The sequence below is a fragment of the Balaenoptera physalus genome (assembly GCF_965194825.1).
Source record: "Balaenoptera physalus genome assembly, chromosome: 18".
Lineage (NCBI taxonomy): Eukaryota > Metazoa > Chordata > Mammalia > Artiodactyla > Balaenopteridae > Balaenoptera > Balaenoptera physalus.
In genome coordinates this window covers 32,158,166-32,184,814 of record NC_138899.1, presented here as the reverse complement: position 1 = coordinate 32,184,814, position 26,649 = coordinate 32,158,166, and the positions used below count along the sequence as shown (strand labels likewise).

Sequence of the window (26,649 nt, the reverse complement as noted above, 5' to 3'; positions counted from 1 at the left end):
TCAAATTTAATGAACGCTTTCCTTCAACATTGTCAGAACATCTAGGTATAATTCTCCCACTCATGGACCCACCTTTTTTTTCAGGCTTAGAACTACAAGTAAATATAAATGTTCACTCTCACATCATTTTGCCAAAATTTTCCCAGTCATCTCTTGGTTGCCAAAACTCATTCTCTTAACATTTCAAGAAGAGCTCACTGGATGCTGAAGTCCTTGAGCTTTTGCATGTTTAGAACAGTTTTTCTATAGCTTTATACTTGATGAAGAGCTTGGCTGGATATAAAACTCATGGTTCACACTTTGAATTCACACTTGAATTTCTTGAATTGCTGCTACTTTTTGCATGTTCTTTAGAGATGTCTGATGCCCTCCTAATTACACTTCTGAATTATTTGGTTGATTTTTTATTTGTTTGTTTTGGCCTGTAGGCCGGAAGTCAGCAAGCATTTTCTGTGAGGAACGAAGTAATAAATTCTTTTAGGCATTGTGGGCCACGTATGTTATCTGTCACATATTTTTGTTTTGTAACCCTTTGAAAATACACACAGAGACAGTTCTTAGCTTGAATTCTACATAAAAACTGGCCATTAAATGTAGTTTGCCAACCCCTGCTGTAGATTATAAGATTATTTGCTTTAAAGTTCACTACTTTTACTAGGAAATATATAAGAGTTGATCATTCTTTGTCAATTTTCCTAGTTACTTGGAAATCCCTTCCAGTATGTGTACCTTCAGGTCATCTTTTAATTCAAGAAAGTTTTTTTGGGTTATAGTTTAAATCTTAGTTCTGTGTCACTGTTTTGCTTCTCTTCTCTATCCATAGGCTAGATCTTCTCTGCCTGTCTATTTCAACAACTTTCTGTGAGACTAATTTTACCCTTATCTTATTTTCATTCTCTTAGTTATTTGCCTATGTCATCAATGCTCCTTATTAAGTTTTCCTATATTAATCCATTCCCCACCTTGAGCATCTTATAATTTAGTCTTTACAATATTGCTTACGATTTTACCGATTTCTGTTTCTTTCCTAGGTTCAATTAAGTTGTGTTTCACTTCTTCCTGTTTTTAGTCCATGTCTGTTCTTAGAGTTTTGACATAAAGGTTTTCCCCCTTATAGTCCCAAATAATTGTTTAGGAATATTTAATTCAGTTTGCAGTGCTGTGTTACAGTCTTCTCCTACTTTATGGCTGGCACTATGAGGGGAATTTTCATCAACTAACAGGTTCAGATTCTCATTTTGTTTTCATCTTAGAATAGTTCTGAAGACTGTTTATAATTCCATTTCATGAACGATGGTGGTAGTTTGGAGTGATTAATACAATTTTAGATTAAGAGTGCCCTCTTCTGTTAGTGTAGCAAAAATGTACTTTAATTTGCACAAACTGTACAAAACGTGTACACTGTAAAACATACAAACATTTCTCCAAGAAATGGTTTGTGCAGATGATGGGCTGTGGGGGCTGTGTGCTTTCCATCTACTTTCTGGTGTGTTGTGTCTTTCAGGGGCCTGAATTCCCCTCTGCTCTTCATGCTTTCACCAGGGAGTTCCCAAAGGCAAATTTCCCATTTCATCTCTGTATTCGTTTCCTTTTGATGCTGTAACAAATTACCAGAAATTTAATGGTATAAAAATAACAGAAATTTATATTCTCTTATAGTTCCGGAATCCAGAAGTTTAAAATAAGTCACATGTAGCTAAAATCAAGGTGCCAGCAGAGCTGGTTGCTTTGGGGGAGGCTCTAGGTGAGAATTTATTCTTAGCGCTCCAGCTTCTGGTGGTTGCCAGTGTTCCTGGGCCTGTGTGGGCATTACTCCAGGTCCACGTCCTCACATTGCCTTCTCTTCCGTGGTCACATCCCATCCTGCCTCCCTCTAATAAGAGCACTCACGCTGTCACTTAGGGCCCGCCCCCCAGATAATCCACGATAATCTCCCCATCGCATAATCCTTAATGTAATCTTATCTACAAAGTCCCTTTTTCAGAAAACACGGTAAAATTCAAAGGTTCCAAGGATTCTGACGTGGATATCTTGAGGGGCCATTATTCAGCCTCCCGCTCCTTCTCCCCAGATGTGTTGCCTTTCCAAGACTGCTGGCATGGGTCACACGCATTTTAAATCCTTTCCCTGCAGTCAGTGCTCTGAGCTACCCAGGCCGCTTGTTCAGTGTTTTTGAATTTAGGACTGATTTTCTCTCTTGGGGGTTGACTGTAGCTCAATTACATCTTCGCTTTTCTGTATAATTTTACGAAAAACCCAGTCCTTCACAAAGGCTTGAGAAGGGCAATAAGAAATATCTTTTCTAGACATTGGTGTTTACCTTCCTATTGCAGATAATCTGAAGTCTGTAGTGTTCTGTCTTCCTATTACGTCTAAAGCATGAGGTTTTACGGTTTCATCTGTTCTTGCTGATCTGCATAGATTTTTTTTAGATGATGTTTGGAGTGATGTGACTGTGATAACTAAGAAGTATAAATCCCGTGTGAAACAGACAAATAAACAGTATTCCAATTTGGTGACGATCTGTTACTTACACAAAAAAAGGCTTTAAAAAGTTAATAATCTAACATATGGCTACTATTTTTTATAGTAACTCAGAGAAATAACAACTAATTAAACCACGGACTTATTTAATTCCAGAACTGACATAGACCACAAGGACCAGAGCTGTCAAATCCAGTAAATATCTCTAGCTGCCCATGGCAGAAGAGCCACAACAGACTGTCTCCTCTGCAATAAACGACCCTTCAACCATCACAGAACCCCAAACTTTAAAAAATCCAGAATGCAATTAATGTCATTATGCTGAACGAAACATTCTAGGTATAATGCTTTATACTCAATGTAAATAAAGACTGTCCATGTCTTTGCCGCCTATTCTCTGCCTATAAAATAGCAATCCTAATATTTAAATGAGAACCATTAGGAAGTGTTTTGATGAATTAGCCAGAATGTGCAAGTTACTTTGTAAATGAAGGCTTAAGTACTGTCACGTAACTCTGATGTATGGGGAGATGAAGCAGAAGTGTCAGTGGCTGACTGTGGTCGTATAAATTAATGTATTAATATTTAACAAAGAAATGGGACATAAGGAAGCAGAATGTCTGCATCTTGCTCTCAGTACTCTACGACTGGCTTTGAGATCTTACAGTGATATAACTGTTTTTATTTAATTGTTAACTTCATCTGCCCCCAATTAACAGGTATAAAACACTTTCAAGGCAATAAAATGTTGTAAACAATTATTATGAAGGTAGGAACGTGAACACTGGTATTCCCTGGGCCACTACTGTACCCAGCTAAGTCAAACGACAATCATGTCTTTAAATGAAACTCTGTAACTAACTACTGTCCAAATTTGAGTAAGCATCACCAAACATATACCATCCGAGGTCCAGTATGTGTTGCGTACTAAGTGTCTGACTGGCCCTGACTTGGGAGAACACTCCATTTTCTTAGTGTCCACTTTATATGCTAGAAAAATGATTATTTTTTATAAGAGATACTAAAACAGTTGGCACATATCATTCGTACTCGGAGGCAGACGCTTATACTAATAAATTTCAACACCCTTCTTGACGCTGTTCCCGCTACTGAGACTGATTCCTCTCATGCCTGCACTAACTTCTTCCTGGTGTATATCAGTTGTCATCACTTTGGAGCTTTTCCAGATCTTCTAAACTAGAAATAATCACTCCATGCTCAGAAATCTCTTAATAGTTTTTAAAACCCATATATTTGTACTTGCCCATACTGCTTATCACATACATATATGATGGCACCACAGAGGTATATTTAAGAGCCTGGCTTTGGTTTACACCAGGCACCAAGGTGAACCCTGCCATCTACTTGTAGTTATCACAGTGATTGGCATATCTTTCTTGAGACTCAGTTTGTTTAAGGAAGAAGAGGATAATAATATCTAACCCTCAGGTTTACCAGAAGAATTGAATGAAATAATATATGTAAGGTGCTAAATCTAGCACATCAGTAATAAATACACATTAGCTAATATTCTTCTTCCTGCTGCAACCTCATTCTGTTTTCTGAGTATAAACTCTCTTCATATCAGAGATTATGTATTATGTACTTGGTGTGCCTACAGCACCTAGGACAATGCCTTATACACAACTGGTGATCAGAAGGCACTTTTACATGGAAATTAAATGAAAAATAGTGATCAAACATTTGTTGAGCTTTTCCATTGTGAAGGCACAGCAAGAAATGAGAAAGACATCATTCCTGACCTTTATTTACATCTTTAAGGGCTTAGTCTAGTTAAAAAGCGGAGTCTAGTAAAAAAGCTGAGTCTAGTTAAAGAGCAGTTAATCTTTAAGTGTTTAGTCTAGTTAAACATATACATGTATATATATATTTTACATACAAGACTGTGAGTGAAAAGGACCAGGCGGGCAGTACAAAAGTGAGTGCTGACTCGGCAAACAATGATAAGTGAGTTAAACTGAAAACTTATTTTTCCTTCCTTCACTTTTTCCAAATATACTTCCCTCTGCAATCCTTACCTCTTCTTACTCCTACTCAAATCTTTGTTTCCATGGCAATAGGTTTCTACCCTGAGATTCCATCACTGGAATGTCTACATTCAGTCTACAGTATTTCTACTGTTCTCTCTCTTAGATTGCTCCTAGAAAAGCCCAATTCTCCCCTCTATGATGTAGGTGAACTACATAAATGTCTACCAACTTAAGGCACATTTCTCATCTCATCTCCTTGTACTATACAAGAGTTCTTACACAGGACTATATTAATATTTTTAATACTTGATACATTTTTTTAAAGATTTTTTTGATGCAGACCATTTTTAAAGTCTTTATTGAATTTGTTAAAATATTGCTTCTGTTTTCTTTTTATGTTTCGGCTTTTTGGCCACGTGGGATCTCAGCTCCTCCACCAGTAAATCAAACCCATACCCTCTACACTGGAAGGCGAAATCTTAACCACTGGACAGCCAGGGAAGTCCCAATACTTGACACATTTTAATACTTGATAACAAAAGAAATAAACACAGACCCTGTGATATGAACTACACAGAATCCAGGCTTGTTCAGATTTAAGTCCTTTACCCAATGCAAAGAGAACCTTTAGAGAGCTACTTAACAATCAAAACCAGAAAAAAAGAACGACTGCCAGTAAAGGAATTATTCATCAAGGACTTGTTTCCTACCACCTGATCCTGAGTTTGGCTAGACACTGGATTTCTCCTGCCAGACCTTAGAATTGTTAAGGGAACCCTATTTGCTACTGAGCTTTTCCACTGACGTGCTCTAAACCCTACTCCTATTAGACTCTTTAATGTTGCCTAATTTACTCTCAATTCCTCTGTTTTGAGTTGTGCTGCCAAAGTCCTGAAGGTCTGAAACACGCCATTACCTCTGAATGGATGGTCGACTTGACTCTTCTGAAAACCAGTCAGATTCTGGAAAACACCCGCCAAATGCCACAAGCAGAATGGGTGCCCTGCGATCAGACGGTGGGTAGTAACTCACAGAGCAGGTCTTACCCTGGGCTTCGAGGGCCAACGGAAGTCCTTGTTACCTACCCCAGGAGTGCAGCCCAGGCTGAAGGAGGCCCCCAGATGCCAAACGGTTGCTTTAAAAACCCTCAAAACTGATACAGAACTCAAAGAATAAGTCCTGGTGTTTCTTCAAGAATTCTAATGCAGGGAGCTCCTAACTAAAATTTGAGCCACTCAAGAATTGTCATGAACATTTCTAGAATGGTTATCCACAAATGGGATCAATACCCCAGAAAATCTGCTGACCCCCATGATAGAATTTTGACTGCGACAGCAAGACCTAGCACTGACTCTCTTATGACGACTCAAGGGTATGATCTCTCTAGACTGCACAGAGGCAACGTGGATTTTCTCTGTTGACTTTGCTTATCTTGACATACGGAAGAAAGCTGTCTTTCTCTAAATCCTAAATCCAATCCATCAATAGAACAGCGTAGATAGAAAACTAAATGAACCTTTTTATTTTGGCCTACATTGCATAAACATTTAAAACTCCCTCAACAAATAAAAACTGGCTACATTACTCTGCAGTTTGTCCAAATGGGTCAAATGATCCTGCTTATTTTATTGTTGCATTTTACTAATCTTCAATTTCTAACTACATTATCGATATTAACATAATACACCATGCTGTCATGAATTAAGCCTTAGCATCCCATTTGAATGCATCCAGAATTCTGGGTATTATACTCAGTACACCATGAAAAGCAAAATAACTCCCCGAGGATTTGCCATGTTGAAAAGCAAATGTTTTCATTCCTCATATGAGGCGTGTTCTAGTACATCAGGATTGCCCGCCAACTGACTTTGTTGTATCCTTAGATTCTCAAACTTCATCTGAGAGACATCCAAGCTGACTGCTGCTATCAATGCTTTATCTCTTACAAACCTTTCTCCCCTAAATTTTCTCACTATATGGCAGGAAAGGAAGTCCAGCCAGCATCAGCAGTTACCCCAGATTCCACTGAGGGTTTTCACTGCCAGGATTTTCTTCTCCATCTCCTATCAGGGGCTCCAATGTTGGCACCTCTTCCCCTTCCAATTTGGAAAAATGTAAAGTAGGTTGAAAAGCCTGTTCTAAACAATACAACACTGCCAATACTGTGAGAAGAATCTGGTGTTTGTGCATATGAACTTATTTATGTGATGTGTAAAATAACTATAAGTTATATAAATATTCAATAAATCAATACATATACAAATATGTACACATATATATTTGTATTTTCTGTGTGTATGCATAAATATATAACATATATTTACATATGTATAACTATATACATACATGTATATATGTAGTGTGCATGAGTGTGGGTGTGGACATGTGTGCATTTACTTTTTTTTTTTTTTTTTAAAGGTTTCACTTTTTTTATTTTTATTTATGGCTGTGTTGGGGCTTCGTTTCCGTGCGAGGGCTTTCTCTAGTTGTGGCAAGCAGGGGCCACTCTTCATCGCGGTGCGCGGGCCTCTCACTATCGCGGCCTCTCTTGTTGCGGAGCACAGGCTCCAGACACGCAGGGTCAGTAATTGTGGCTCACGGGCTTAGTTGCTCCGCGGCATGTGGGATCTTCCCAGTCCAGGGCTCGAACCCGTGTCCCCTGCATTAGCAGGCAGACTCTCAACCACTGCGCCACCAGGGAAGCCCTGTGTGCATTTACTTTTAAATATACATTGTAACCCATGTGGAGGTGAGCTACTGCATGGGCCAGGGATGGCAATCTGCTCTTTAAGGAAATTCCAATCCGATATTCAGTAAACAATTTAGATGCGTAGTCAAGTCTCTGGACAAAAAATTAAAAGTTAAAATGTGATCATAATACACAAACTAGCAAAATGCCCTTTCTTCCATTTTCAAAAAATGAAACGCTTGGCAGATCTACCCCTCCCTGCCCACTACCTTTTAACTCTCTATCCAAACTCACCAAAGCTTTCTTCTTGGCTCTTATGCGCCATCTCCCTACCCTGATCTCCGCACACGCTTTCAAAATCAATTATTCTCTCCCTCAGCAACAATGCTCTGACCTTTCCAGAATAAATGAAAGCATGCTGGTTTCCCTGTTCTATCTGTTCTACCCACACCCCCAAAAGTCCTCTTTCTCTGCTTACCCAGATTTTGTATAACAAAGGCCCACAACATAAAAGAAGCTGGCAAAAAGGGTAGGCAATGAATACTTACACATTATGTTTCCCTATCTTACATGTCTATCAGAGAATACACTTAAGATAGCACTTTTTCATTTTCTGTGTATAGTTGAAAGAACACTCCTAAGATTTGATGCTAGATGGGACACTTAACACATTCGGAGACTTGATTTCCTCAACTGAAGATGTCACTGTAAGAATCAAATGTAATCATACACGTTAAAAGACTAAAACAAATATCTGTTAATAAACACTGGTCTCACCTGCCCTGTCAATTCAATAATATCTCCTAAGATAAACTCAATTTTTTTTTGGCTTTATTAGTGTCAGAGTAACTCAAGTATTTTAAAAGTACCTCCCTTATGGAGTAAATAAATAGCACATGTATTGAAAAGCCATGTGGTAAGCTTTCTGGATACCATGTCTTTTGAAATTATTTCAGTTATCTTTCGTACCCTGCTTTCAGGTAAAAGGAGGAATCCTCTTCATCTGATATGGATCAAAAGAAATATTAAAACTCTATTATCACACCTAAAAGTTATAAAGAAAACAGGAGCTTCGGAATCTGTGGACGTACTATTGTGCGCTTGCAGGACCAATAAATAACATTACACAAAATCTCTTTTCTTTCATAGGGAAGTCCTATGCTTCAAGCAGTACAAATAATCTAATTTCTACTATTGGATGATGTTTTCTGGCACCTACTTTCCATTTAACTGAATGAATTTATTGTCTAGTTTCAACTGAATTGTTTTCCATTTATATTGACATTACCTCCAAGGAGTAAAATCTTCATATTCTATATATACTGAAAATTACCTGATTCTTGTCTTTGCCCTAAAGATTTTACATATGAATTGAGGGTCAAAGCTGTGTTTGCCTTTTTCTTTCCTCCCTCTTCAATGGGCTATGCTGGAAAACCTATATATACTCTCCTGGTGTCATAAATAGATCATTTGTGTATTTCAAGTTCACTACAGGACTGAAGATGAGCTTAACATCTCTGTATCCATGGCAAAGACCCAGAAAAATCAAGAAGGTAGCCTATTGTGTAAAAAGTTTTGAGACGTTTGATTAACAAAGGCTTTGCCAGGTTTTTCTTCAATGATTCTAATTTTCCTAAAAACTAACTCCAGACAACAGCAGTACTGTTCTCACCTCAAGGTTATTTCAGCCAGGCTTAATACCAGTGATAGAAATTATAAGTGACTGCTGCTGTTTTGCCAGCAAGAGAAATAGTTCACCAGTTATCACACGTCTCCAAAGAGTGTTCACAAGTCAGGGTTGTTTTACTGCGGCTAAACAAAAAGTCACCTGCCAGGTATTAAAAGAAAAAGGAAAATAGAGAATTAAGCTATTACTATTAATATTATTTCTATTATTCAGAAAAGTTAAAACTACCATGTTCTCAGTAGTTCTGGCAGATTTTTCTGAAACCATCATTATTTAAATAAATGTCATTATTCTCCTTTCCTTTAGCTAAGGTGTCCTAGACTTCTCTGTCTCTCTCTTGCTTGCACTCCCTCCCTCTCTCTCTCTCTCTCTCTCTCTCTCACACACACACACACAATATTTATGAGACAATTATTTTCCATCTTAAAAAAATAAAACGTCAACTTAAGAAAACAGGCACTGGGGTACCTGTGTTGATTGTCATGCTAACATTCAACTGTCACCTACACTCATCTCTGATTGCTAAGGAGTGACAAAGGCAGATAAACTGCACTGCCAAAGGGACATCAGAGACTGGATTTTAGAAAATGAGAGGGAAAGGGAGAGAGGGGAATAGTGTGACATGGGTCTTTTAAGATTTGATAAAATTTGTTCATTTATTTGTTCAGGTCAGGGAGATGTGATCCATCTCTTCTTACAGCCAAGAGAAAGGTGGACTCTTGGACCATCCGTGTCAGAGGGGACAGAATCAGGATTCTACACAGCAAAACCTCGAAAACCGTGTCACAGGAACATAAACACAGAATCTCAGACTTCTAGCCAGGCTCAATAAAATAAAACAAAATAAACATTTGTCAAGAACCTACTTCATGCATTATCATAAGTACTGTGCAAGACTTCAGCGAACCCCAAAGCCCTTTGTTGTTTGAAAAAAAAATATCAGAAAAAGACACCTATTCAGATGAGTAATTAGAAAAATTTACCCTAGAAAAATCATGTGCTGGAGCTCCTGACTGGCCCGGAGAGCACAGAGTGAATATTAACCCCTGGCCCCTCTGCAGGGCAGCTTTATGCGAAGCTCCTCAGCCTCTGCAGCCCCCACCACCGGGCTCTGAGGGATGAATTCAGAATCTGACACCTCGGCTTCACTCCAATAGCGAGTCTCATTCTGTACAAAAGAGGTGGAATCTTTGGAGACATCATTTAAATGCCAATTTTCATGCCTCCTCTTCTAAGTTATGGCACTTATAAGATCAATATTTTAAAAAGTTCAAATATTTTTTAACTTCCAAATGAGTCATTCACTCTCTTAGTAGAGAAGATGTAAAATAAAATGTCAATGCCTGAAATGTGAACTACTTCTTCAAAGACAGAGTTAAGTACATTTCTCACAATTCAACGGTAATTGGCTTAGAACTTGAAAATACAGTGCTGAAACCTGACAATGGGAATTCTCTGGGCTCCACGGGAGCTCAAAGGCTGCTGGAGAAAGTGGGCCCAGAACTATCCGTATCCTGCTCACTATACTTCTTATGCAACGTCCACACAACCCTCACTGAGTTTTACAGGAATCATTTGTGCCATTTAGAGTTTATACGCATCCGCTAATCAATTTCAGGTATTAAAAATTCCTAAGCTGCCTCCAGACTGCAACACCCACTGGCTTCTCCAACAAACCCACTGCATCGGCCAGGCAGACTTTCCCAGAGGGTCACAGCAACCATCTGAGGCCTTCCTTCGCTCCAAGACAAAGGGGGGTTCTGTGATTTAGACGGTAGCACCTCAGAAGTCATAGTCACAAGTAGCTTAATGAACCAAAGACCCTATTACCTCACTCTGTATCAGCGGTTCTCTAAAGGCTATAAAAAAAGCATGCCAGGGCTTCCCTGGTGGCACAGTGGTTGGGAATCTGCCTGCCAATGCAGGGGACACGGGTTCGAGCCCTGGTCCGGGAAGATCCCACATGCCACGGAGCAACTAGGCCCGTGAGCCACAATTACTGAGCCTGCGCGTCTGGAGCCTGTGCTCTGCAACAAGAGAGGCCGCGATAGTGAGAGGCCCGCGCACCGCGATGAAGAGTGGCCCCCGCTTGCCGCAACTGGAGAAAGCCCTCGCACAGAAACGAAGATCCAACACAGCCATAAGTAAATAAATAAATAAATAAATAAATAAATAATTTAAAAAAAAAAAAAAAGCATGACAATCACCTGGAGAATCTGCTCAACACCCAGATTGTTTTTTTTCCTATTTCCAGAGATTCTGATTTGGTAGGTCTGGGGTAGGAATGCAGGAGACTTTGAAGCCATGGGCAGCAGACCACACTTTGAAAAATGCTGCCTTCCGTGCCCTAGCTTTCGGAATCCAGGGACTGACGTAACCTCCCACCAATTCAACGCGGCTCACAATCTCACCATTAGTGTCACACAAGAACCCTGCAATCTCTGGCCATCCCTTGGGATTAACAAACCACACTGCTCCTGAGTACCAACTTAATTTCTCAGTTTTCCATTGTGAAAAATGGTGATTGCAAAGCTCTTCCTATTTGACCTTCTCACTGAATTGATACAGACATCTAGGTATAATGCACAGGAAACTGCTCTGAAGCATGAAAAGGACATTCACAGATGTGGACCGGTACCCAGGGATAGCATGACCAGCTCGTTAAACAGCAAAGTACATCAGTACATAACAAAGTGTCATCTCCTAAAACTTGATATATACACATTAACTTCATATTTTCAGGGTTCTCCCAGGTATATCTACTCAGTGCCCTCCCCCAGTATTTTTTTTTAATGAATGTATAAATAAATAACTGAGAACCAAAGGTGTTGCAGAAGGGTAACTTATTTTGCAAAACTAATCAGACTAAATCACTCTAACTCGTGAAAGACACAACAAATGGTTCGGTTTCAAGCGCATGTGGTTTCTCTGCTTGAATTACCCAAGTAATTGTAGCTATGCAGAATCAGGCTAAATTCACTGCACATCTATAGGACTGTATGATTTCAGTAAAAAGGAGCGTCTCTAGAAATCATACTCACACCATTTTAAGACTCCAAATGAGAACATGACAGAGCAACACACTGGGTCCATAAAAATAATGGGCCCAAAGCAATCCCATAGATGATTCCCAAAGCGTTACACAGAATTATAATGAAATCATACTGGATAAATGAAATGGCATAAAGAATCTGAAAGGGTGGGAAGCATGAAACTCAAACGTCTAGCCACTTAACTATAACACAGCATTTATGTGAACAAGTATCGATAATTCCAAATTTATCTCAATGAATTCTGGCACAGCCAAACAGGCTTGAAAATTCAGTACCCCAGCAAAAGTGGGGAATAACACAAATGAGAAGGTGAGGAAGAGAAGGAGAGAAGCCAGTAGGTCAGCTAAGAGTGGGAGAGTCCCAAAGAGCATGGACCACCCCAAAAATCAGTACTACAACCAGCATCCTTCCTTCACAGTACAAGTAACAACGTTCTGTTGTCCAAACAAAGGGATGAATTATACCTCTTTTACTCTGCCCTCGCTGGTGAAGTGGAGATGATCACTGTGGGACAACCAGGAACTTGAGACGAGATGATATAAAGGACCAGGCCCTCAGGAGTACCCGTAAATGGCACCCTCCACAACTAGTCTTTTGGGGAAATTTAATACTAGGATCATCTTCCAAATAAACCATGGGGCTCTTTGAAGTCAGGCTATATACCTTGATCCCTAACAACCAGCACCATAAATGATTGTTCTGAGACTGAATTAACAAATAAATGTGCTTGAAATCAAGCTGAGAGTGAACATGCATCATGCAATTTGAGCTCAATTAAGTGCTAAATTGGGTGGGTAGTGACTACAGACAGATTCAATAAAAGTGCAGAGGAGAGAGAGATCAATGGGAATGTTTTATGGAAGAGAGATTTTTGTCCTGGGACTTGGAGGATAACGCTGACCTAAACAAACTACAGGAACAGAGAGGGTATTAGGTTGAAGCAACAGCTGGCAGCAAATGAATATAATATACATTAACTCCTTTATCTTCCCCAAAACTCCAGTAGGTAGGCACTCTTATAATCCCCATTTTACAGACGAAGAAAATAAGACAGAGATTAAGTAGCTTGCTCAGGTCACAGAAAAAATGTTAGAGACAGGACATAAGGACAGCCAGTCTGGCTCTAGAGCCCACACACTTAACCACGGAGGGTCACTGAGGTAAGTCCCAAAATATTTAAGCAGGAAAGTGAGTAGACCTCATTGTATCAGCTGTAAACAGAACCCACTCAGAGTAGTTTCTGTGGAGAGAAATATATTTTTTTAAATATCAGTTCAGAAAATTTCTTGGTACGTCAGAGAACCAGGCTTAAATACTACATAGCCAGGAACAATGTGGGTGGAAGAAAGCCCAACCACACCTCAGGTCTCCTCCAGTGAAAATTCCACGACTACTGTCCTCCAGCATCTGATGCCAAAAAAGTCTGTTACAACCTCCCCCAAAAGCCGGAAGTTCTTGCCACTGCACTCACCCAAAGAGCACCAGCCTTGCACTGCCTCCTTCTCGTGTCCCTCTAGTGGGTGGTGCAACTCACAGGCAACAAGTCCTAGCTGCAAGAGAGTCTAGGAACTGCAGGGTGTTTTGGTTTTGGTTTTGCTATTTTTAAAGATTCTATCAGGGGAATTGGAATCGCAATATGGGAAGCTAACAGAAAGTCAAGATGATAAACAAAAGATGTCAGGCAGTCACAAAGGGCCACTACACATTCTGATAATGGGCAGGCTGAGAAGTTTTCGTGAATAATGTCAGCTACATAAAGGAGAGTCAGATCATGTAGGTATAACTTCATTTCATTTGGGAACAATTTACTCTTTTCTAACAAAGGCCATAGGTCTCTTATAATAGCAAGACATCTCACAAGGCATAAAGACAATAACTCATGTGATTCAAAAACTAATAATATCAACTACTTGGTGACTTTTTTCCCCAGTGATTTCAGAATGTTATAGCGTAACAATATGTATCATTTTTCCTATAAGAAAAAGCAAAAGATACTAATTTAGGAAACTGGTCACATTACATAGCATGTACTATTCTTGCCTCTTATCTAGTTCTCCTATACTTTTGTAGAAGAAACATTTTCCAAGACAATGGAGATTTTTGAATGGTGGCAATATAACTTTGTCTTTGTGGAAATAGGAGTTTGAAATAAAATACTTTATAAATATTCACTAGAAAAGAGTTAGTTCAGTTTTGTTTTACAAAATAGAAAGTTATTTTTAAACCACTACTCCTTTAACTATCATGGCCACATATGCTTCTGAATAAAATTTTAAGTGCTTTCTACAGTAACAATTGTTTCTTGTTCTTTATGCTTAAGGAAAGTTAGCTGCATACAATAAGATATAGTATTTCAGAGTAAAATTCAAGAATACAAAACTAAAGATTTATTTTTAAATGCGAATTATGCATAAAGGCAGGTGTTAGTAACACAATATATATTATTTCTATTGTGTAAACATAAATTGACAGTACCATTTTTTAATTGATAATGGAGTCATATGAAACAGTGTGACTTTGGAGTATCACCAAAATCCATGTGAATAAATGAACATATATTTTAATTTACATATGCAATGTACTTTACATAATGAAATTAAGGAGAAATTCAGACTAACAATAACAATTCCAAGAGCAGTTGCTTTTTATTGATTACTTAATACATAGTGTACTATGCTAAGCATTATGTATATAATTTCATTAACCTAGCTGAACTCTATACCCTTTATTACACCCGAATTTCACATCCTTCTCAGAAACATTTCAGTCATTCAAAAACACTGCACAGAAATGTGAATGTACCCCAAGAACAATAATCCAAAGAGGACAAAGGCAAAATCTCCACTTTTACATATTTATGGAATGTCAACATGGAAATCAGAAGTCACTGTGGCAAATAAAATCTGGTGGGAGGGAAATGAGAGCAAATTGAGAGTATACAGTCACGCAAGGTGAATGGAAAGAGATAACTGTCTCTACATCTATCTTATGACTTGATAAAACAATAGACATTAAGAGTTTTGTCATATCATTGGTATTTATTTACCATATTAATAATGACGATGGGTATGAAAATCACGTTCCTTTGCAAAATAGTTCATGGTAAAGACTGAAGAAATTTTCAGCAAAATATATAAATTTTTAGTAAGTACAATATTCACTGGGGGAAAAAAATATATGATCTTATACCTGAGAAGGTCATGTGTATGGTCGGGAAAATAATGTCCAAACTGTCAGGTCCCTAAAAGGTGCCAGTAGCCACTGCATTGTTCACAGAAAATACTTCACCTCAAACACTTTGCCTCTTTATTTTTTTCAGTAAATAGAGTAATATATTGATGATTCATTTGTAAATGGTTTGAATACTCATCTTTATATGAAATTTATCACTTGAAGTGACCCAAGAGACTTATTCTACTACCTTGTTATAACTGACTTAGCCAAGGGAGGGTGCAGATTTTAAACCCACAGTTGTATTAATTTCTTTCAGTCTGAAAGTTAAAAAGTATATAACCGAGGTCTTTAAAAAACGAACCTAAGAACAGTACATTCTTTATCTTAATTGTAAAGAACAATAAGATTGTCTTGTTTAGTAGATATAGGCTGTAAGACTAAATAATCTCAATCATTAGGTACATGGCTTTATTGAAAAAGATATAATTAGTTATGACAAGAGCATAACAGTGAAATTAAACTTGGAAAGTTGGAAATAGAATTGGTCATGGGGACCGTGAGTCATCTGAACTTCACCGTTCATTTATGACTGACGAGAAGTACATATTTCTTCATTAAGAAAATCTTCTGACATTATGCCCTTAAGAGAAGAAAAAGGACTGACTAGCAGATTAGAGACAAATTCATTTCTCCACAGGCCACAGACACGACCATTCAGCAAGACGCTAAATTGATCAAAATTATCACCAGGTCAAATGTGCCTTGGTAGCAAAGTATATATTTTCCTCAGCGACGACTCTGACATAATTTGTAAAGCAATGAAAAAAGAATAACTGTTGACATCCTGATGTTACATATTTATGAAATTCTGGGTTCTCAAAATACTATGACAGAGAGACAGAGCTTTCTAGAAGGTGCATCTAATATGTGCTGTCAGCTCTGCTCAATTTGTTGATTTCTAAAACTGATAGACACACAGTGAAATAAAATTTTGCCAATGTGATGAGCAGGGAATATTTTTGCACATTTTTACCTACTATTAAGTTTTTGAAAACATCATTTTATATTAAAACAAACATACAGTAAATAGTAAAATATTTTTTAATCCTACGTAATTAAGGTAAAAGAGAGATTCCAAGAGTTCATATTTATTTCATGCTACTGTGTGCACTGGGTATTGAACCTCTGTTGGTAAATCTGCATTTATTGGAGTACTGAATTAAAACTTTTCATAAGATCTAAAATTTTTCTTAAACATTAATATTGTAGTGGAAATTATCTGAAATCAGATCATTTCCAATGTGATGACTAGTTATAATACTATCAAAGACAGCTTGCAATATGAAAAGATTCTGATTCAGAATACATGAACTCCAGTTACATGCCTGTTACTTACTGGTGATGTGACCTTGGACATACAATATCTCTGCAATTTTAATGACTAATAGGGATAATATTATATTGACGCAAGGGTTTACTAAGGTAAAAAAGCAACTTGGACTGTTATGTCCTCTTAATGAATTGACTCTCTTATCTTATGAGATGTTTTATTTTATCTCTGGTTCCCCTTGTCCCTAAGTCTATTTTCTCTAATAATAATACATGCACTGCAGTTTTGTTTTTTTGTTATTATTTGGTGTATACATGATACATCTTTTCCTATCCTTTTACTTTTTGTTTGTTTAAAAGAATGTCTATTACAGAATTATTAATTTCCTGGAAGAAAAAATTCTAAACTATTAACAGCTTTTTTTTTTTCCAAATCCAAAAAAGTTAAGTCATTTTTAATATAATCAGATATCCAACCAGTTTTAATATTTTCAATTATTTCAAATGTGATGTTTCCCTCCCCCCCTCCAGCTTTTATTTCAAGGTAGTGTGATCATCCCTTTTATTTTCTTCTTGATGGGTTTTTTATATATTTGAATTTTTCAATGATAAAAATGTTACCAGACATAAGAATTATGTTTCTGATCTGGATGATCGACAGGACCGGCAATCAATAGGTCTGTGATGACTAAACACAGACACAGCTGATTCTGGAACAACTTGAGTCCTCTTCCGCATCAACTGTTTTCAACAGTAAACACTACATGATCCACCTTGCTTGAATCTGCGGATGCGGAACACAGATACGGAGGAAGGCCGGATACGGAGGGCTGAATACAAGCTATCCTTAAATATTCAGCTGCTCAGAGGCTTGGCACTCATAACCCCTGCCTGGTTCCTCAACTGTAACCTCACTTTTCATATAAAACTTCTTCCTCCAGGGTCAGAAGAAGGGTGTTGTCAAAGCCAACCTTCACTTAAGAAGTGGCCGTTTTAAGTAAAAAGAGGGCCATTTACTCACACATAGCTGCTGCTATAACAAACAGATTTTTAAAAAGTCCCTTCCCATTTGAACTACCTGAAGCAATTTCTGCTGAAGTTCTCCTTCAGCCATTCAGTTCAGTAATCCATACTAAACTGTCTCTTGGACAATTGTAAACAACAGCTCCCTGGGGTTTTAAATGTTTTTTTTATTTTTCATTGTGGTAATGAATACATACTATAAAATTTACCCTCTTAACCATTTTTATATGTGCAGTTCAGTAGTGTCAACTGCATTCACACTGTTGTTGTAACAGAGCTCTACAGTTTTTTCATCTCACAAAACGGAAACTCTCTCCTCATCAAACTACTCCCCAGATCCGCCTCCACCTAACACCCCACAACCACCATTCCATTCTCTGTTTCATAATTTCGACTACTCTTGATTCTTTTTACTTCTACCCTATCTGTATCTTTAAAGGGAGTTTCCTGTAGATAGCGTGTAGTTGGGTCTTACTTTTAGTTCCAATCTGACAATCTGTTTTTTAGATGAAGTGCTTCAACCATTTGCATTTCACACAATAATCAAGGTGTTGTGTTTAAATGCACTACCTTGCTATTCGTTTTCTATTTCTCCTATCTGTTCTTTGTTCATTTTTCCTCTTTTCTTGCTCTCTTTTAAATAACGTTGAGTACCTTTTCAAATGTTTCCAATTCATCTCTACCATTGATTTATTAGCTACTATCTGGTTGTTTTCTTTTGTGGGTGGGTGTGTGTGTGTGTAGGGGGGTTGCTCTAGGATTTACAGTGTTACACCTTTAACTTAACACAGACTACCTTCAAATGATACCACAACTCTTCACACACACACAACAGTATCCTTCCTTCCATCCTCCCATTTCTGTGCTACTGTTGTTACTCATTTTCCTTCAATATATGTTATAATGCATTGTTATTATGTTTGCTTTGAGCAATTTCCCCCTAAATTTTTTTTAATCTTTTATATTTGCCTAGGTATTTGCCATTTTGAGTGCTCTTCATTTCCTTGTGTTGATCCAAATTCCTATCTAGTGTCCTTTTACTGCTACCTAAGGAAGTTCTTTCTTCTGCCCTGAATGGTGTCTGATAAGAAGTCTGATTTTTGTTCCCCTGTAGGTCAGGTATATTTCCTCCTTCTCCCCCGGCTGCTGTTAAGACTACTCTTCATTACCTGTTTTCAGCAATTTGATTATTATATGCTTTGGCATGATTTCTTTTGCTTGGGGCTGAACTTGGATTTGTGGGTTTATAGTTTTCATCACATTTGGATCATGTCCAGCCATTTCTTTGTTCAAATATTTTTTCTGGCCCTCCCCCCCTCCTGAGAGTCCAATTGTACATATATTAGACAACTTGGGATTGTGCCATAGGTCACTGAGACTCTGTTCAGTTTTTTAAATTTTTTTTCTATATGATCAGTTTTGATCAAATGCCAAGACATTGTTACTTTTACATTATTGAAGGCTAGATCTGTCTTCCTTTGAGACTGCTGGATTTTGTTCTGGCACAACTAAGTACCTTGCAGATCAGTCTGATCCTTTCTGTCATGGAAAGGTCCAGACCAGACTATTACGGAACTAATTCAGCCCCATTACTAAGCTGTGGCCCTTCTGAGACCTCTACCAAATGCCCATGTATGAAGAGGTCTCTCCCATATGGTTTTTGTGAATTTTATGTGAAATCCAAGAATCGTTCCACCCGTTGCCATCCTTGTTCTTTCCTTGCCTTCCTCCTCACACAGGCAGATCATTACTTAGCAAAACCCTTAAAGGGACCAGTTTGAAGATCCCCAGAGCCCTCTCTTTGTACAACCCCATCCTCTCTGTTATTGTTCTCTTTAAAAATTAATTGCCTTGACCTCTCCAAATGCCGAACCCTGCCTGCCTAGCTCAGTGTGACTGTTAGACCCTCTCTGGGTCCACCCTACCTGTTTGCCTCCAGGCAGGAGGTTGAGGCAATACTAGAATCACCCCCTTTCTCGCCCCACGTCCCAGGGATCACAGCCCTTAACTGCCTGTTGCCCAATATGTGAAAAACATTTCATGTATTTTGTCTGGTTTTCTAGTGTTTATGGTGGGAGGTTTTTACCCACCAGCAGTTAATCCCTCACAGTCAGGAGCAAAAAGTCCTCCAAGGGCTAAATAAGATATTTTTGTGAGGCACTTTACAGACTATGAATCAGTTTATAAATATTAGCATAAGAAAACACACCTAGATATAGAGAAATATACACCTCATGCTCCAGATTTTTTTTTCCTGATTCTACTACAGAGACGAGTACATGAAGGAGAACACAGTCATTCATAAGCTGAAATATTTTGGAAAGGTTCATTTCCCCCAAATCAAAATTCCCAAATTACTCACAGCATGAAATTTCTTCAAAAAGTGTTCCTTTTTACAAAGCACTGACCCTGTGCAAATGCAAATAATGCTTGGAAAGAATAGCATTTCACATTCGCCTCAATGAACACGACTGCAGTTAGAACTGGTCATCTGTGGATACCAAGAACTACCACTGCACAGAGGGTCAAGGGTGTCTGGATGGCAGGCGGAAGGGAATAAAGTTGAAGGAGAAAGTACATTGCTAATGGGAAAGAAGGAGGGCAGAATTATCAGCTTCATAGCTTTGCCCAGGGCAGGGCCCGAGGGAAAGGGTCTGGCTGCCTACTATATTTCCCTTGGGTACTATCTGTAATTACTATCACAGCTCATTGATTTTCAATTCTTTCTATTAATACAGTTACTGGCCATTCTGACATTATTAAAATCAGTCCAACTCCGCTTCTACAGAGGAGGACAACCCTTCCCTAAAATATGAGTTTTGCAAGCGCGGATATTTTTTCCTGCTTTTAAAAAAAATAATGGTCTTCTTATATTAGCAATAACATAGCTTCTGCGTATGCTTTTCTTTGAAGCCAGGTAGTGACATGCAAAGATTGGACTACAGATCAAAAGATCTCAAGCAGTGGGTCATCAGAGAATATTAAGTGATAAGCAACATCATATGTCTAAGATAATTCTACCGATTTACTAGCTATGCTGGCCCCTGTTCCCACAGTAGGGGCGGGGGGTAATAATGAGGCGCTGTGGAAGGGAAACGCAAGTGGCATTTTTATAATGTCTTCTCGTTCTCTTCTGATAGTCATTAAAGTAACACTGTCTTACTAAGCCTTGACACACTCATGTATATTAAATCTTTTATGTTAAGTTAAACATAGTGGTTTAGTGAGGGAAAAGAAGGTAGACACGTTGTGGAGTTTTTTTCTCTAAAGCCACTGAATTTTAATGTAACTGCTGGTCTCCAATCAGCACTGCATAGCACACATGTAGGTTCAGCTACAACACTTGCACCTGTTTCTCTTTGTTTATCAAACCTAAGGATTGGCAGCTTTTCCAAAATGGCACCTGTCTCGAAATCTCAATTCTGCCGTTGACACTGGCTCCCACTTACAATAAACAGCATCTGAACTGATCGCTCTTTGCTGAGCTCTGCCTAAGCATCAGCTCCCTGCGCTGGGAGGATGAGGAATAACGAGAAACAAAAAGCATTAGCTCTGCTCTTGAGGACGTGACAATACAGTCGCCTTACCGGCGCTAGTTCTCCTTGATACAGAAATGTCTTCTACACCTTGCTATGAACGTCCTACTGAACGGTTTGCAAAAGCACTGCAAGCCTCCAGGGGAAAGAACCATTATTCTCTTTTGTCCTACCTCTAAAATTAGAGCGCTCAGAGATCTCTGGTCTGACCAGGGCTGATATTTTCTGCTAGGAAGCCATGGAACCATACCTATCCGCTGCCATACCTGTCCCCTCCCCAGCTCCCGGGCTGTGGTAAAGCGACCTTAGGCCGTCTCCCACAGTGTCACACAGAGGGGTCTTTTATCACCCAATTACCAACTGCTCGGAACACTTAAAATGGGCAGAACATCCCTTCTCCTTCTCTCTCTCAGCCATGCTATTGCCACTTCCCTCTGCCTATAAGCCCGCGGATCAGGACTACACCTGCCTCTACAAGAGGAGAGAGAGGAGGAGAAACCAAGGGCTCCAACACCCTCGTGGTTGGAGGAGGAACTCAGGTCTGCTCCATCCCTGCGGCAGACCCCTCAGGCCTTAGAACACGAAGAGCGAGGGTGACTGAGCGAGGAATGATTCTTTCCCGTCTCCCTCTGACGCCTATGTATTTTTCATATTTTTATTGAGAGAGCTGTTTTACTTTAAAGAATCTCAAACATATATGAGATTAGGCAGAACAGTTAAACAAGCCCGCTTGCACCCATCATCCAGCTTCAGTGATGATGGAACCATGACCGATCTTACTGCATCTCCATCCCCATCCATTCCACCCTCCCCTTTTATTTTGCAGCACATCCCAGACATCGAATTATTTCATCTGGAAATATACCAACAAGTCTTCAAAGTATGCGAACTCAGACTCCTTTTTTAAAAATTATGGCCAAATAGCATTATCACACCAAGCGGTATCACTTCTGTGTTAAAATAATAACTGATTTCTGGCTTCATCATTCTATTTTTTTTACATGATAAAATCTAAGCAGAATTTGCAACATTTCTCCAGATACGCTAAAATAAGAATTAAAATACAAAAACAAAGCTTAAGATTTAAGATTTACCTGAAGTCCTCTCTTAGGATTATAAATTAATGCAGATGTTGAAACCTCTCCTAAGTACCTATGAGAACTGCAGCAATGGAAAGTGAAGCAATGGGGCCCTTTATAATCCTATTTTTCCTCAAAAGGAGAACATTTCTTGAGCACCCACCACGTGCAGTCAGGCCCTTGTGAGGCTGGATGGTTCACTTCACTTCCCAGATGAGGAGGAATAGGGGGACAGAGACGGCTGAGGAAGCATCTTAACTCAGGTCTGTCTCACTTTACAGTCTGTGCATTTCTACTTCCACACACAGGCAGTTTCACTGCAGTATCACTTTTAGACTTTTAGAAATGCCTTCTCTCACTCCATGCCTGTTACCAGAATCAAAGACCGCCAGACTGAATTTGGAAGGTCTCGTCTCTAACATCTCCACTGCACAGATGAAGACATAGAGGCCTGGAGATGGGCAGTTCTTTCCCAATGCTGTTCCAGCTAGGGAGCTGCAGGGCCAGGAATAAAACCACGTTTTATGTCTTTGAGGTGGTGCCTATTCTCTGCACACCGCCTTATCTCTGGGGTTTACAAATTCTAGCATTCCTCTTCCTGCTTTGGTCCTGGGTTTAACAACACCTTAGAACATCCAAAGGCTGAGAGCACATTTGGGAAGCTCTTATAACAGCAGGACACAAGCACCAAAGGTCACAGACAAAGTCACTCCACCACTCCATGCTGTGCCCCTGAAGTATATCACCAGAGCACATGACCTTGCCATGGACCACGTAGTAGCATGAGCTGTATTACCGAGAAGGCTGAAGAAAACTTAAGTCACATTTCAGGAGACTGCAATAATGATCGACTTCAATACCACAAAACTAAGGGTTCCAAACAGAAGTCAGGCACACAGAGACGGTCTGAATTAGCCACTCTTTTCTATCCAGTTCACATGGCTACAAGATGAAGACTGCCACCAAAGGGAATCTATTATTTCCAATATTTCCAATTCTTATTTTTATGTTCACAACAACCCTATGAGGTAGACAGAGCAGGTTTATAAGTAGCTATTGACTGGTTTCATATTTTACACCATGCCAGTTATAATGCCTGGACAAGTTTAATAAAGCACGTATTTTCTGAGCACTTACCACGTGCCAGGAACTACGAGAAAAACACAAGGAATAGTTCTTGCCCTCTGAGAGCTTATAATCTGATTAAAGAGATGGGACCACATACACACACCACAAAACTATTAAGGGGATGAGGCAAGGCAGCCAGAAGTTTTCAGAGAAGAGAAAGCAGAGTGGCCAACCTCGACCTGTTCCACAGTCTTTCTTTAAGCTCTGAAATGTGCTCATCCAGTCCTGAATTCCTTGGAGAGGAGGGGGCACATGCAGAGACCAGCTGACAGCCGAAGACCTAAGGGACTATTTATGTCAAGAAAGAGAGAAGGAGCAGATGCCTTCATGGTGCCCTGAGACAGGAGGTCCATGTAAAGTAGCAGATCTTTACACTACTGCCTTGTAGCCTGAAAGGCAGACTAACTTTTTTTCCCCTTAACGCTGACGGAAGAGTCTCAAAACTAGGTTTCCAGAGTGACTACAGAATCCCACTAATGCACAAGCTTCAGGCTTTCCCATTCATTGTTGTGATGCACAGATACATTTCTACAATGTTTTGTTCACTGTAACATCTGATCTTTTTCAAAAGCCCATAATCACACATGTGATGATTTTAATGTCACCAATATGTTCACATTTTCTTGTGAAGAATCAAACTTCAACCAGCCTTTAATACTCAATGAGGAAAGAGTTCCGTAAGATGGAAATCAAGAAATCTTCAGAATTCTAGCACTCCTTATCTAAAAGTACTTCTGAGATTCTGAAATTACACAGTATTATCACCCATCCCATCATCCCCAATGAAAAACTCCAGTAAAGGGACCAAAAATAAAGTTCACTAAAATTCAAGATTTCAGCTGTTTAAAGGAGAGTTGATTTAAATTATTACAAATGACTAAGTACAAATTAATTGTATTCTATAAATAGTTAAATCATAATACATTTCATTAAACACTGTGGTCTGCTTCTCTTAAAGTTTTGCTGTAAAAGAGAACAAAAGTTTGCGTGTCATATACTTAAGATAAGTATATACGAGACTAAGGAAAAGAATAAATGAAGTTTCTATTCCCCTCCAACATACACATTCTAAATTAGGGTTAAAATACCAACATCAGCTCCATTCACAAGGAAGAAAACTGATTTTAATGAACAGGCATTAAGTAAAACCTAGAACCTACAATTTTTCCTGCCCCTATTTGAGGACAGAAAAATACTTTCTATAAATAATGTGACATGAGTTTCTTATTCACACTGTAAAACCCCTGGGAATACTGGCTTTTGTTTTTTGTATACTTAAATCTTTCATGCAAACCTTACCTTAAAACTGAAAAATGACAGTAAAGGAGAGAGAAGTACCTAGATGTTCTTAAAGATTCCCAGGACTGGTGACAACAATGCACTGTCCTGGCTTTGCCTAGTAGCCCAGGTAACACATTCTGACTGGTTTTCTGTACTTTTTTGCCTCCCTCCAACATGTATGACTTGAACAGATTTACTGTTATTTAAGTTAAAGAACATACTGTGAAATAAAAGTGACATTGTGAAATATACCATTTTCACTTTTCCATCAGGCTGCCTTCTCCAAATAAGATGTTACAGTCTGTATGTTTTGTTAAACTTAAACACAGGGTACGTAGGAATTTATTTTATTAAACTGATGCTAATGCATTTAGATTAAGAAAACAGAACTCCTAAGAAATAAAACACATCCTTCTGTGGTTTGGTTAAAAAAACAAAGGTAAAGAACTACTTAGTTTGGGGGATATAGAGTTTAACTTGATGAGTGTCAGGCTAGAAAATCCAGGTGAACACATGACTTTTTCTGAAGGTTTGTCTACAACGAATAAGCAATTATTAATAACCAACACATAGTCTTTTCTTTCATGATGCTCTACTGCCTAAGTCTGGGGTTAAATCTCTGTGAATCAGTCATTATGTCACGTAGACTGTGGGGTTATGTTTTCGGTTCACATACTCCACAATGTGCATTTCAGAGCTACCACAGTCTACGCTGAGCATAGAGATGAAATGATATGTGATGGGGGTCTGTTTCAGACACTGACTTACACGGAAGAGAAATATATTACGAGATGCCATACACCCTGCCACATAGTGCTCAGCAATGGGGACGTTACTGGAGAACTCTCTAAATGCAACCACCGAGATCCCTGCCCTCGAGTATCCTCATTACAAAATAATTTTGGTACATCAGTATCCTAACCTCTTGAATGGGGTCCCAGAAGAACTCATGCGGACTGATTGTTGTTAAGAGTGAGAGTTTATTAACACTTAAATCTGATTGCTCAATTTCAAAACGCTGCTAATGTTTTGTTTTGGTTTTTTGAATAAGGGATACACAAATAAGATTAAGATTAAATATGTTATTTAACTGATGTCCTTTTTGCAGTCACGTGTACTTGCCTCTGTGATGCTGGTTTAGTTAAGACAGGCAGGCAGTGCTTTCTCCCTTAAATACAAAAGGTGGTCAGCCAATGCCACAAGGGATCACGTCGCGCTGATTATGATTTTTACTAGTGAAGCTATAGATGTTAACAATTATAAAATCACCCACATCCTTTTTAAAAAAATCTAGCTGTGCTCTTAAGTCTTTACACTTTCAGTAGCCATAAACTGTCAATTTGGCTACCTTATTGCTCAATAAGCTTTCTTTTGCTTTTATGTGTTTTTCAAACTCGCTGACCTAAATTTCATCAACTATAAAAAAGGGTAAAAACAAATGCCAAAAGAGAAATCCATCCAAAAACAGTAACATTCCCATAACTGTACTCTGTAATTTCCTAACTTAGTAAGACCCAAACTATCTTGACATTGAGGTTATAGTCTCATCTTATTTTTTTAATACTTCCTCTGTGAGTTGGATTTGAACTAGCTTTCCAAAACATTCACCAATTTAAACAAAGCCGTATGGTCACTATGCCTTCGTAAATTCAAGAAGTTATCTTTTCTAAGTTAGTAATACTTGAGGCTGCAAATGGGTGAGGATCAACCATGGTCTCAGATGATTTTTACTCAAGAGAGAAAAGCTGAAGCAAGTGAAAAATCAGAAGTGTTCTGCAAACCTTAGAACACTCTGGAGGTAAACACTCCACTCTCTTAAAGAGAAGGGGGTGGGGCATCGTCGGAAACTTCTGCTTACCCCTTGTTCAGATTCCAGAAGCTCTGTTTTGACTCTGACTGCCGGCATCCCATCAAGCATTAACATTCTGTTCTCAAAGGTGTTGATGTTCTGAGAATAAAAAAGAGAGAGAGGGAAATTCAGCTATAAAGCGTTCAGAAGAGGACAGCTGTAGAGTCTGCCTTCATTGTATGTGGTACATTTAGTACTGCTAACCTAATTTTTCAACAATATAGTATAATTAAATGAGAATATCAGCATAACCAATTATCCCCCCATTCTGAACTTTCATTTGAAATAATGACCAAGAACTTGAATTAATCAGGCTGATTCTATGACCCCTGGGTTGGAGGTCAGA

The 26,649-nt window shown here is 38.8% G+C and overlaps 1 protein-coding gene across 7 annotated transcripts in view; it reads right to left on the bottom strand.

Moving 5' to 3' along the window:
- Positions 1-26,649, bottom strand: part of KLF12 (KLF transcription factor 12) — a 462,496-nt gene that overhangs the window by 230,826 nt on the left and 205,021 nt on the right. For all 7 annotated transcript variants that reach the window (XM_082434879.1, XM_082434881.1, XM_082434877.1 and 4 more), the window contains one exon: positions 26,313-26,402. In XM_082434879.1, coding sequence (XP_082291005.1) covers positions 26,313-26,402 — 90 coding nt within the window. The remainder of the gene's footprint in view (positions 1-26,312; positions 26,403-26,649) is intronic.